Source organism: Heptranchias perlo, unplaced genomic scaffold, assembly GCF_035084215.1.
Source record: "Heptranchias perlo isolate sHepPer1 unplaced genomic scaffold, sHepPer1.hap1 HAP1_SCAFFOLD_60, whole genome shotgun sequence".
Taxonomy (NCBI): Eukaryota; Metazoa; Chordata; class Chondrichthyes; order Hexanchiformes; family Hexanchidae; genus Heptranchias; species Heptranchias perlo.
In genome coordinates, this window is record NW_027139623.1 from 3,656,084 (window position 1) to 3,669,584 (window position 13,501).

General features: G+C 44.7%; 2 protein-coding genes, 1 long non-coding RNA gene and 1 other non-coding gene across 4 annotated transcripts in view; 2 read left to right on the top strand and 2 right to left on the bottom strand.

Annotated features, from left to right (window-relative positions):
* LOC137316793 (zinc finger protein 850-like) overlaps positions 1 to 13,501 on the top strand; it is a 512,000-nt gene that overhangs the window by 287,034 nt on the left and 211,465 nt on the right. The window lies entirely within an intron of this gene.
* Positions 1 to 13,501, top strand: part of LOC137316818 (uncharacterized) — a 181,828-nt gene that overhangs the window by 111,991 nt on the left and 56,336 nt on the right. The gene's annotated exons all lie outside the window — the stretch shown is intronic.
* LOC137316796 (zinc finger protein 271-like) overlaps positions 3,107 to 13,501 on the bottom strand; it is a 182,061-nt gene continuing 171,666 nt past the window's right edge. Inside the window, exon 5 of the mRNA XM_067980637.1 lies at positions 3,107 to 4,252. Coding sequence (XP_067836738.1) covers positions 3,275 to 4,252 — 978 coding nt within the window. The 3' untranslated portion in view covers positions 3,107 to 3,274. The remainder of the gene's footprint in view (positions 4,253 to 13,501) is intronic.
* Positions 5,829 to 5,900, bottom strand: trnag-ucc (transfer RNA glycine (anticodon UCC)). The gene has a single exon. It is a non-coding gene; the product is annotated as a tRNA-Gly (tRNA).

Below are 13,501 nucleotides of genomic sequence, written 5' to 3' on the forward strand. Positions count from 1 at the left end.
AGTTCTGTTGTGCACACCGTCAGTCCTGGAACATTCTGTCCTGTTATACAAACAGTCAGTGCTGGGACACTCAGCTCTGTTATACACACAGTCAATGCTGTGACACTCAGTCCTGTTTTACACACAGTCAGTGCTGAAACACTCAGTTCTGTTATACACACAGTCAGTGCTGTGACACTCAGTCCTGTTATACACAGAGTCAGTGCTGAAACACTCAGTTCTGTTATACACACAGTCAATGCTGGGACACTCAGTCCTGTTACACATACATCAGTGCTGTGTCAATCAGTCCTGTTATACATGCAGCCAATGCTGGGACACTCAGTCCTGTTATGCACACAGTCAGTGCTGGAAATTCTGTCCTGTTGTGCACACAGTCAATGCTGTGACACACAGTTCTGTTATACACACAGTCAATGCTGTGACACTCAGTCCTGTTATGCACACATTCAGTGCTTGGACACTCGGTCCTGTTGTACACACTGTCAATCTGTGACACTTAGTTCTGTTGTACAGACAGTCAGTGCTGGAACATTCTGTCCTGTTGTGCACACAGTGAATGCTGGGACACTCAGTCCTGTTATACACACAGTGAATGCTGGGACACTCAGTCCTGTTATACATACAGTCAGTGCTGGGACACTCAGTCCTGTTATACGTACAGTCAGTGCTGGGACACTCAGTTCTGTTGTACACACAGTCAGTGCTGGGACACTCAGTCCTGTTATACACACAGTCAGTGCTGGGACACTCAGTCCTGTTATACACACAGTCATTGCTGGGACACTCAGTCCTGTTATACGTACAGTCAGTGCTGGGACACTCAGTTCTGTTATACACACTTTCAATCTGTGACACTTAGTTCTGTTATACACACAGTCAATGCAGGGACACTCTGTCCTGTTATACACACCGTCAGTGCTGGGACACTCAGTCCTGTTATACACACAGTCAGTGCTGGGACACTCAGTCCTGTTATACACACCGTCAGTGCTGGGACACTCAGTCCTGTTATACACACAGTCAGTGCTGGGACACTCAGTCCTGTTATACACACAGTCAGTGCTGGGACACTCAGTCCTGTTATACACACAGTCAGTGCTGGGACACTCAGTCCTGTTATACACACCGTCAGTGCTGGGACACTCAGTCCTGTTATACACACCGTCAGTGCTGGGACACTCAGTTCTGTGTTGCACACAGCCAATGCTGGGACACTCAGTCCTGTTATACACACAGTCAGTGCTGGGACACTCAGTCCTGTTATACACACCGTCAGTGCTGGGACACTCAGTCCTGTTATACACACAGTCAGTGCTGGGACACTCAGTCCTGTTATACACACAGTCAGTGCTGGGACGCTCAGTCCTGTTATACGCACCGTCAGTGCTGGGACACTCAGTTCTGTGTTGCACACAGTCAGTGCTGGGACACTCAGTTTGTGTTGCACACAGTCAGTGCTGGGATACTCAGTCCTGTTAGACACACAGTCAGCACAGGGACATTCAATCCTGTTATGCACACAATCAGTGCTGGGACACTCAGTCCTGTTAGACACACAGTCAGTGCTGGGACACTCAGTCCTTTTATACACACAGTCAGTGCTGGGACACTCAGTCCTTTGAAACACACAGTCAGTGCTGGGACACTCAGTTCTGTTATGCACACAGTCAGTGCTGGGACACTCAGTCCTGTTGCACACACTGTCAATCTGTGACACTCAGTTCTGTTCCACACACAGTCAATGCTGGGACACTCAGTCCTGTTATGCATACATCAGTGCTTGGACAATCAGTCCTGTTTTACATACAGCCAATGCTGGGACACTCAGTGCTGTTATACATGCAGTCAGTGCTGGAACACTGAGTCCTGTTATACACACAGCCAATGCTGGGACACTCAGTGCTGTTATACACATAGTCAGTGCTGGGACACTCAGTTCCATGTTGCACACATTTAGTGCTGGGACACTCAGTCCTGTTATACACACAGTCAGTGCTGGGACACTCAGTCCTGTTATACACACAGTCATCACTGGGACATTCAATCCTGTTATACACACATTCAGTGCTTGGACAACAAGTGCTGTTATACACACAGTCAGTGCTGGGACACTCAGTCCTGTTATACACACAGTCAGTGCTTGGACACCCAGTCCTGTTATACACACAGTCAGTGCTGAAACACTCAGTCCTGTTATACACACAGTCAGTGCTGGGACACTCAGTCCTGTTGTACACACAGTCAGTGCTTGGACACCCAGTCCTGTTATACACACAGTCAGTGCTGAAACACTCAGTCCTGTTATACACACAGTCAGTGCTGGGACACTCAGTCCTGTTATACACACAGTCAGTGCTTGGACACCCAGTCCTGTTATACACACTGTCAGTGCTGAAACACTCAGTCCTGTTATACACACAGTCAGTGCTGGGACACTCAGTCCTGTTATACACACAGTCAGTGCTGGGACACTCAGTCCTGTTATACACACAGTCAGTGCTGGGACACTCAGTCCTGTTATACACACAATCAGTGCTGGGACACTCAGTCCTGTTATACACACAATCAGTGCTGGGACACTCAGTCCTGTTTTGCGCACAGTCAGTGCTGGGACATGTTGGATATATTGGCCTTGGAGGGGGTACAGTGCAGATTCACCAGAATGATACTGGGGCTTGAAGGGTTCAATTGATGAGGACCGTTTGTATAAACGTGGTTTACATTCCCTTGAGTTTAGAAGGTTGAGGGGTGATCTGATCCAGATATTTAAAATTATAAAGGGATTCGATAGGGTAGAAATAGAAACAATTTTCTCCAGTCGGTGAATCCAGAACAAGAGGACATAAACTTAAATTTAGAGCTCGGGTGTCTTGGAGTGAAATCAGGAAATTATTTTTCACATAAGGGTGGTGGAAATCTGCTCAGGCTGATTGAAGTGGACCGTGTGATATAATAGAATTTTCTGTCCTGTCAGAATTAGTCATCTTGCAGATCCATCTTTTAAAAAGGTGGAAGAACTCAGTTCTAAGATGGATTCCACTCACTTCATCATAAGTCCTGAAACTGCTTCTCTTATCATCGAGATATCAAGGACTAGAAATACTGTGTTTAAAAGAAAGCTGATTTATTTGACACTTGTACAGAATATTAAACGCCAGCCCAGTTAAAGGGATTATTAACATCTGAAACAAACCCCAACTGTCAGAATGAACATGGTTCAGTCCTGGATGTGATTAACATCAGCAATAACAGCAGAATCCAACCCCTGCAGTCACATGTGAACTCGCTGGTGACTCAGCAGGTGGGATGATTGAGTGAATCCCATCCCACACACGGAGCAGGTGATCGGCCTCTCCCCAGTGTGAATACGTTCATGTCTCAGCAGATCCCATGTTCTTTTAAAGCTCTTCTCACAGTTCGAACATATAAAGGGTCTCTTATCAATGTGAACAAGTTGGTGTTCAATGAGGCCGGATGAACAAGTGAATTCCTTCCCACACACGGAGCAGATAAATGGCCTCTCCCCAGTGTGAACTCGCTGGTGTGTCAGCAGGGTGGATGACTGAGCGAATCCCTTCCCGCACAGGGAGCAGGTGAATGGCCTCTCCCCAGTGTGAACTCGCTGGTGTGTCAGCAGGGTGGATGACTGAGCGAATCCCTTCCCGCACAGGGAGCAGGTGAATGGCCTCTCCCCGATGTGAACTTGCTGATGTCTCAGCAGGTGGGATGATCGAGTGAAACTCTTCCCACACACGGAGCAGGTGAACAGCCTCTCCCCAGTGTGAACTCGCTGGTGTTTCAGTAGGCTGGATGACCGAGTGAATCCCTTCCCACACACGGAGCAGGTGAACAGCCTCTCCCCAGTGTGAACTCGCTGGTGTGCCAGTCGGCTGGATGACCGAGTGAATCCCTTCCCACACACGGAGCAGGTGAACGGCCTCTCCCCAGTGTGAGTGCGTTGGTGTGTCAGCAGATCACTTTTTCTTTTAAAGCTTTTCTCACAGACAGAGCATTTAAAAAGTCTCTTATCAGTGTGAACAAGGTGATGTTCAATGAGGTGGGAAGATTGAGTGAATCCGCTCCCACACACGGAGCAGGTGAACGGCCTCTCCCCAGTGTGAATTCGCTGGTGTGTCAGCAGGTTGGATGACTGAGTGAATCCCTTCCCGCACAGGGAGCAGGTGAACGGCCTCTCCCCAGTGTGAGTGCGTTGGTGTGTCAGCAGATCACTTTTTCTTTTAAAGCTCTTCTCACAGGCAGAACATTTAAAAAGTATCTTATCAGTGTGAACAAGTGGGTCTTCATTATTGATTCAGGATTTTCGAAAGCAAAAGCAAGTTTCACCCAACGCTTTTCCATCAAATTTTCAAATCCCTCTGCAGGGAAGTAGCGATCAAAATGAGCAGACAGAGCAGCGAGATGTAACTGTATGACACATTTCATTGCATTCTGTTTATCTTCATTGATGCTGTTCTCTCCACCCCAGAGGGCTGCGGATGCACAGTCGTTGAGTGTATTCAAGATTGAATTTGATAGATTTTTTGGCAAGGCAGTGAAGGGATATGGGGATAGGGCGGTAAAGTGGAGTTGAGGTACAAATTCAGCCATGAACTATGGAATGGTGGAGCAGGCTCGAGGGGCCGTGAAGCCTACTCCTGATCATATTTCTGATGTTCTTATCCTGCCAGAGGTGCGGTGCCCAGAACTGAACACAGTACTCTAAATGAGCTCTAACCAGAGTTCTGTATAACTGTGACATAACTTCCACTCCTTTTTATTCCAGATCCCTGGAGATAAAGATCAAAATTCCATTATCATTTTAACTTATTTTTGCACCTTTTCGTGAATTCTGTACTTGGTCTTATAAATCCCTTTGCTCATCCACAGTTCCTCGTTTCTTCCCATTTAGAAAATATATCTATCTTTTTATGGTCGAAAGCGATTGACCTTACACTTCCCCACGTTGAACTCCATCTGCCACAGTTTCACCCACTCACTTAATCTATCAATGTCCCTTTGCAACTTTCCGCTCCCATCTATAATATTTACGGTGCCACCTAGCTTAGTGTCATCAGCACACTTGGATATACGGCTCTCTAGATAAGAACATAAGAAATAGGAGCAGGAGTAGCCCATACGGCCCCTCGAGCCTGCTCCGCCACTCAATCAGATCAGGGCAGATCTTCGACCTCAACTCCACTTTCCCGCCCGATCCCCATATGCCTTGATTCTCCTAGATTCCAAAAATCTATCGATCTCAACTTTGAATATACTCAACCATTGAGCATCCACAGTCCTCTGTAGAGAAATCCAAAGATTCACAACCCTTTGAGTGACGACATTTTTCCTCATGTCGATCCTAAATGGCCGACCCCTTATCTTGTGATTATGAGCTCCAGTTCTTGACTCTCCAGCCAGGGGAATCAGCCTCTCACCATCGACCCTGTCAAGCCGTCTAAGAATGTCATACATTTCAATGAGATCACGTCTCATTCTTCTAAACTCCACAGAATATAGGCCAATTTTACAAAATATCTCCTCATAGTACAACTGCAGCAAGACTTCCTTACTCTTATATTTCAACAACCTAGCAATAAAGACTGACATTTCATTTGCCTTCCTCACTCTCATTAGACCCTTTGTAGCTCACTATTTCCAGCATGTTTCCCTCTATTTCTTCGATAGGGAAAAGAAATGAAGGTTGAAAACATTTTGCTACAATTACACCCGTTTATGTTTTGGAAACAATAACCAACTGAACTGCATCAAATTCGATTGCAATCTTAAGAGTTTCTGAAGGAAACAAACAAATAAGAACACTAAATTGCGATGACCGGGAATCGAACCCGGGTCAACTGCTTGGAAGGCAGCTATGCTCACCACTATACCACCATCGCTGACAATGCATGATACTAAAATAGTTGATAAACATCAGACCCTGAACAGACACTGCAGGCTGTTGGATTTTGTTCTGCATTTAAACTGGTTTCTGACGGATCCTTTCTCGCTCTGTTGCAGTTCCCGTCTCCGCCCAGTCGATGTCGCCAACTCCCAATCAATGGAAATTACACAACAGCCAGTAATTCTTCACCTGATATCGGCCGCATCACCCATTCAGTGAGGTTAAATAATTATATTAAATGATTACGGAGACCTGACTACCAGCTGGGCACGAATGGATGCTTAATGTTCAAGTCTATAAGATCTTTAGAAAGGTCAGAGAAGTAGGGAAAGTAGGGGGAGCAGCAATATTGCTAAAGGACAATATTACAGCAGTTCAAAGATAGAATATCAGTGAGGGTGAGCGGGCAGTGTAAACAATCTGAGAGAGACCCATCACAAATGCCCCCACTGTAATCCTCCAGAAGGAATAAGAAGGGCGAGTGCTGGAGATTTCTTTATTCTGCATGAAAGTATTTGTGAGATTGTGGAAATTGTCTGGAAGAGGAAAAACCGGCGGTAAAGCTCGGTCCAAGGACAAGCCTCGCTCATCCCGGGCCGGACTGCAGTTCCCTGTGGGCCGTGTTCACAGGCTCCTGCGAAAGGGGAACTACGCTGAACGTGTGGGTGCCGGAGCCCCGGTCTATCTGGCTGCTGTGCTCGAGTATCTGACGGCTGAAATCCTCGAGCTGGCCGGCAACGCGGCCCGGGACAACAAGAAGACCCGCATCATCCCCAGACACCTGCAGCTGGCCATCCGCAACGACGAGGAGCTCAACAAGCTGCTGGGACGGGTGACCATCGCTCAGGGTGTTGCCAGATATCCAGGCCGTGATGCTGCCGAAGAAAACCAGCATTGTCAGCTCCAAAAGCAAGTAAAGTGGCCACGACTTAATCTGATAACCGAAATGACAGGACCAACCTTATTGAAATCTTTGAAGAAGGAACAGAAAGTGAATACGAGTTTAATGCAGTAGATGCAATATATTTGGATTTTCCGAAGGCCTTCGATAAGATACCGCATTTTAGACTCATGGCTAAGTTCAGAGCACCTGGAGTCAGGGGACAGGTGGCAGAATGGATCGCAAGTTGGCAACAAAACAGAAAACTGAGAATAGAGGTTAAGGGTCGCTACTCAGACTGGCAAAAGGTGGGAAGTGATGTTCCAGTTGCTGGGACCACTGTTCTTCACAATTTCCATTAACAATTTGGATTTGGGAATCGGAAGTAGAATTCCAAAATTTGTGGACGACAACAAATTGGGGGATGTAGTAAAGACAAAGGGAGAATGCATCAAAATGCATGAGGACATTAATAAACTTACAGAATGAAGAATAAGGAGGTCACACACTGTTTGGATTATAAGAGTCTAAACGGGATAGAGGAGCAAATGGATCTCGTGGTACAGATATACAAATTAAAAGAAGTAGCGACGCAGCTCAATAAGGTCATAAAAAGGAAACTCAAACACTAGGAATCACTTCTTGAGAGATAGAATTGAAAAGCAAATAAATTATCTTAAACTTGTATGGGAGCTTGGTTAGACCAAACTTGGAGTATTGTGCACAGTTCTGTTCTTCATATTATAGAACGGACGGAGAGGGATTGGGGAAGGTGTAAAAATGAATCTCATGGCAAGAGAAATTAGATAATATTCTGATGAGGAAATGTTGATCAGACTGGAGATGTTTTCTCTGGTAAAGAGAACACTGAGTGGTGACCTGATAGAGGTCATACGTTAGGGTTTCATAGGGTAGACATAGAGAAAATGTTTCTACATGTGGGGAGTCCAAAACTCGAGGTAATAAATATTAATATAGTCGCTAATGAATCCAAAAGGGAATTCAGGAGAAACTGCTTTGCCCAAAGAGTGGTTAGAATGTGGAAAACGCTACCACAAGCAGTAGTTCAGACAAATAGCACAGGTGCATTTAAGGGGAAGCTAGAGATACACATGAGGAGAAAGGAATCGAAGGGTATTCTGATAGATTTAGATGACTTAGGGAGGGAGGAGCCTCGTGAGGAGCATTAACGCCGGCACAGACCAGTTGGGCCGAACGGCCTGTTTCTGTGCCGTAGTTTCGATGTAACTCGATGTAAAGGCTCTTTTCAGAGCCCCCCACTGTATCTGTGAAAGGGCTGGTTACTGTCTGAGGGAGACGCTGATATCATGCGACCAGTGTTGCTTTGAGCTGCTTTATTCTCGTTGTAGGCGAGATGAGGTATTAATGGGACTGGAGTCGGGGCACCGACCACAGTCCGGTAATTTAAACGGTGACTTATGGACGCCAGTCCACACATCACCAGATTTCTTGTATTTATTTAAACTACTTGCCATGCTGGGCTCGTAGAGCATCACCAGAACTGATCAACTAACCTTTCCACATCTGTGGGATTCAGCGCTTCGCTCCGTTTCTGTTCTATGTTGTTGGATTATTTACAGAACGCATCAATCTCACCAGGGAATCACTGAAATGTAACTTTGTACAGAAACAAGTAACAGTGAATTGCCTGGTGCCCAGGAAATCAGAAACATTACTCGCCTTCCGTCTTGTTGACTAGTAAACCGTGTTTACAGTCCACCTACCCTCTTTGTTTACATATGGGGGGTGGGGGTGGGGGGTGGAACAGAGAGGGAGGGAGCGGAGGAATCAGTGACAGACAGCAGAGAACGGCCTCTGATCTTCCAGCACCAGCTTTCTCCATCCGCCAATTTAAAACCGTTTATCGATAATAGAACCGAAACACAGCGCTCCGCACAAACCCTTACAGACTCGGGCTTCATATTCAAGGATTCCAAGAAACCCGGAGCTTTTAAATAAGCCACGTTACAATTAACAGTCGTTAATATTCCTGCCTAAATACAGTCCTTTCGAGAACAAGTCAACCCGTCTCTTTCCATTCCAGTCCCAAACCCGATTCTATCTCCCCACACATCCCCTCCCAGACGGGTTCAGCAGTTTACAAACACCTTATTCCAGCTGAATTGGAGAATCTCGTGTGTTGGGTTTGAGTTGTGACGCGGAGTTTCTCCACCAGTATTATTGTCTCCCTGAATCTATGAAAAGAAAACGACCATGAACTGGGACTGGAGCCGAACACATCCCCAGTGACAGTGAGGCCCGATCAGGACATCCCATTCTCTCTGTTTTATATCAGACTGTATCCCACCTTCGTGTGCAGCACGACAGAAAGACAAACGTACACTGTCAGTCTTACACTTCCGATCAGTGTGTTCGTATCACGTTCAATAGCAATATCCCACATTCATATACAGCATCAGAGAGAGAAACAGACAGGGAGAGAGACACGGTGAGGGAGACCGCGGAGAGATACAGTGCCACAGTATCAGTTGCAGACTGAGCTGCAAAGTTTAGTTTTATCCAGAAAGATTAGATTGGAGAGACAAAAGATGCAATCTCATCTCTCACTGATATTGTACCAGAGGCAGACACACGACTAATCCCACCCTCAGTTCAGAGGGTGACAAAAACAATGGGACACATTTAACCCTCTCTTGCCTGTTGTACTATATTCTGTTTTGCAGCACAGGGACGTTCGGTATTACTCTCAGTAATCGAGAGTTTCACTCTGATTAAATTAATTTAGGACTGTTGCTATCAGATATTAATCCTACACGGTCCCAACAAACACACCGACTCACTCTTTCCTCCTATTTTTCTCCAGGATTGGTGAGAAATCCTCCCCACAAGTTTCTTCATAACACGTCAGCTTTATCTGCAGAGACCAAGAATGAATCAAAGCCGCAGGCTCATTTCACAGCCGCTCACTTAATCTCTGAAAGGATCTTTTCAAAAAAAGATACCGAGAGAAACAGCAGGGATGGAAACATCTAGTTTAATAGTTAGAGATTGTAAAGTCAGTCTGGATTCCAGCGTTAGGCACTGGTGGAATCCCATCTGTTTCCCATTCTGGTGCCTGTTCCTGCACTGCCTGTGGACCCCATTCCCTCTGACCTTTCCCCCAGACCCACTTCCTTTGCTCAGACTCGGAAAAATTCCAATTGGGGAAAGTTTCCATCGATTTTTGTATTGGGAATTAAACCAGATATCTGCGCATGCGTGACTCAGCCCCGCCCCCAGCGCTGGATGTTGGTGAGCAGAAGAGCGCATGCGCGCTCCCCTCCCCCAGCTCGGCCTGTGGGCGCCATTCCCTCAGTGAGCGGAAGAAGATGGTTTAAAACAGCCGGGAATGGAGAGATCACGGCCCCCGGGGGAAGGGAGCAAAGAGCAGCCTCGTTACAGCAGCTCATCGCTTCGGGACCGTGTCCGCAGATGGGCTCAGAGATCGGCATTGAGTCCGGGGGAAGGTCAGGGGGAGTCCGGGGGCTGTTTGTAAGAGGCGGAGTGGATCAGGAACTGGTCCCGGAACATGGAGTGAGCGGGGGAAGGGAGAGGTCATTCTCGGGCTGTGTGTGTCCAGGGTGTGTCCAGGGTAAGGGAGACAGAATGGGAAGAACCTGCTATTTAAAATCATTGCTGCTTTCTCTCCCCAAACCAGTAGTGAATGTTCCTGGTTTAGTTCCAGTCTCACCCTGTTACTGGACAGTGAACAGTCAGGATGTGGGGAGATTTACAAGCAGTTTTGATTGCAGGCATCAGGTGAGAAGTGTGAAGGACACAATTTAAACAGCGGTTTTTGCTTTCATTTGAACGGTTTGTCCCATGGGAGAGGGGATCAGAAACCTGAACTGCACAAAGGTCCCTGCCCCATCGGGTCGTCCCATTCATGGATCAGTGGAGGGGATGTCACTAAATTGTTTTAAAATCGCCCAACACACCTGGTGTGCAGAAGCTGAGTGCTGCAGTGCTGCAGTGGAGTCAGACACTGACACCGTTTGTATCACTGGTTTTCATTTGTGGATATTCAAAATAATTATTCACAGATATTAAAATGATCACTTCTGTATTTTCGACCTCACCTGTTCTTGAGTTACAAGATATATGTTTCTTTCTACAGTCAAACCCTTGAAGGAGCCAGAATGAATGTGAAGTTTCCTCCATCCGAGGCAAAGGAACAGTGCAGCCAGCTCCTTCTCACACACAGTAAGTACTTTATCACTCATAGAGCACAGAGACGCAGACAGATCATCAGTTCCACAGTCTCAGACAGCAGAAGTAGTCAGTCCCACACTGATCCCAAGTTCCAGAGACACATTTTCAATCCAACAGTCAAACAGAGCAGGTGTGGCAGACGCTGTTCCATTTCCCCCTAACTCCAGAGACACATTTTCAATCCAACAGTCAAACAGAGCAGGTGAGGCAGACACTGTTCCATTTCCCCCTCACTCAGTCCCGCTGACAGGTGGATACAAAAATCCCAGTCCAAAGTCATGCTTTCAGATTGTCAATTTTAAAAAAGGATAACTTTAGCCATGAATTAAATCTCAGTTACCCCAAGATTCCGATTGTATGCTAGCCCAAAACTCTCTCACACACACACGTGAGTTTAATACACGAAGTATCCATTCGAATTGTGTACCATTCGAATACAAATTGCTAGTCCAAAACTCATGTACATTATCAGATTGAGAAATGCTGTGACAGTGTAACCTGAGAAACAAATTAGAAACCAGTTTATAATATACTGATAGTATGAGATTTAAAGATACAGTATCAATTCTATTAGCACAGACCGAGATACACATTACACACGAGTCCAAAAATCTTATAATAAAACTTAAAGATGCAGTATCAATTCCTTTAGTTCAGAAAGATCTGCACATTATATACCAATTCAAAATGTCACCATATGAGTTTGAAAGATATATATCCATTCACAATATTACTCACAGAGATACAGATTTAGTAGTTGTCCAAAATCACACAAATTATCTGATTAAAACCTCCAGCATCAAATCCTAAAGTGTATCCATATTTATCAATTAAATAATGAGAAAAACGACTTAAACATTAAGATATTAAAGCTACAGTATTGAATACCATAATATAATCTGAGAGAATAATTGTGGACAGATACAGAATGAATTTCACACTCAGATACAGTACAGAGACACACAAACACAGAATGAATCCCACACTCACATAACGTTGCAGAGACTGACAGATGCAGAAAGAATCCCAAGCTCACATACAGCACTAGAGGTTGCCAGACACAGAGTGAATCCCACACTCAAGTATGGTACCAGAGATGACAGAAACAGAATGAATCCAACACTCACATACAGTACCAAGGACTGACAGATATAAAATGAATCCAACACTCACATACAGTACCAGATGCTGACAGATACAGAATGAATCCAACACTCACAACCAGTACCAGAGACTGACAGATACAGAATGAATCCCTCACTCACAACCAGTACCAGATGCTGACAGATACAGAATGAATCTCACAGTCACACTACTGCAGACTGAGTTACATTTTACATACCAGTTCAAAGATATCATAGTGTCAGATTGAAAGATACATTATAAATTCCATGAGTGCAGACTGAGCTATATATTAGATATATCAGCAAATACTCAGTATTACACTGAAATAAACAGTATCAATACCATTGGTTCAGACTGAGCTACACATTATATACCAGTCCAAAAACCTCATAAATGAACAGACTTGAAGATACAGTATCAATTCTATTAGCGCTGCCTGAACTGTACATTACATACCAGACTGGAAATCCCATACAATATTAGTCTGAAAGATACAGTATCAATTCCATCAGTGCAGACTGAGCCACACATTATATAGCAGTCCAAGAATCTCATAGAATATCAGATCGAAAGATTCAGTATCACTTCCATTATTGAAGACTGAGCGACACATCATATTCCTGTCCAAAAATCCAATACAGCGTCAGACTGATAGATACAGTATTAATTCCTTTCGTGCAGGCTGAGCTACATATTACATACCAGTCCAAAAATCTCATACAATATTAGATTGAGAGACAGAATAAATCCCATTATTGCAGACTGAGCTAAACATTACATACCAATCCAATAATTTCACTGTGAACAGGTTGAAAGGTATATAATCTCTGAACCCTATTGTGAATGATAAAAATGTAATACTACTCCAAAACTCACACATGTTTGATTAAAGAAAATCGAAAAGTGTATCCATATTTACAAATTAAACACTAGACAAAGAACTGTATATAATTTAAATTAATAAAGATACAGTTTCAAATCCGTTACTGTAAACTGAAATAAGAATACAGAATGAATTCAGACTTGCACATTGTCTCAGATACTGAATTACAGAATGAATCCCACACTGAGATAATGTAGCAGAGAATGGCAGATACAGAATTAATCCCACACTCACACACCGTAGCAGAGACTGACAGATACAGAATGAATCCCACACTCACATACAGCACCAGAGACTGACAGATACAGATTGAATCCCACACTCACAAAGAGTATCAGGAACTGACAGTCACAGAATGAATCTCACAATCACACTCCTGCAGACTGAGTTACATTTTAAATACCAGTTCAAAGATATCTTCGTGTCTGGTTGAAAGATGCAGTATAAATTCCATTAGTGCAGACTGAGCTACATA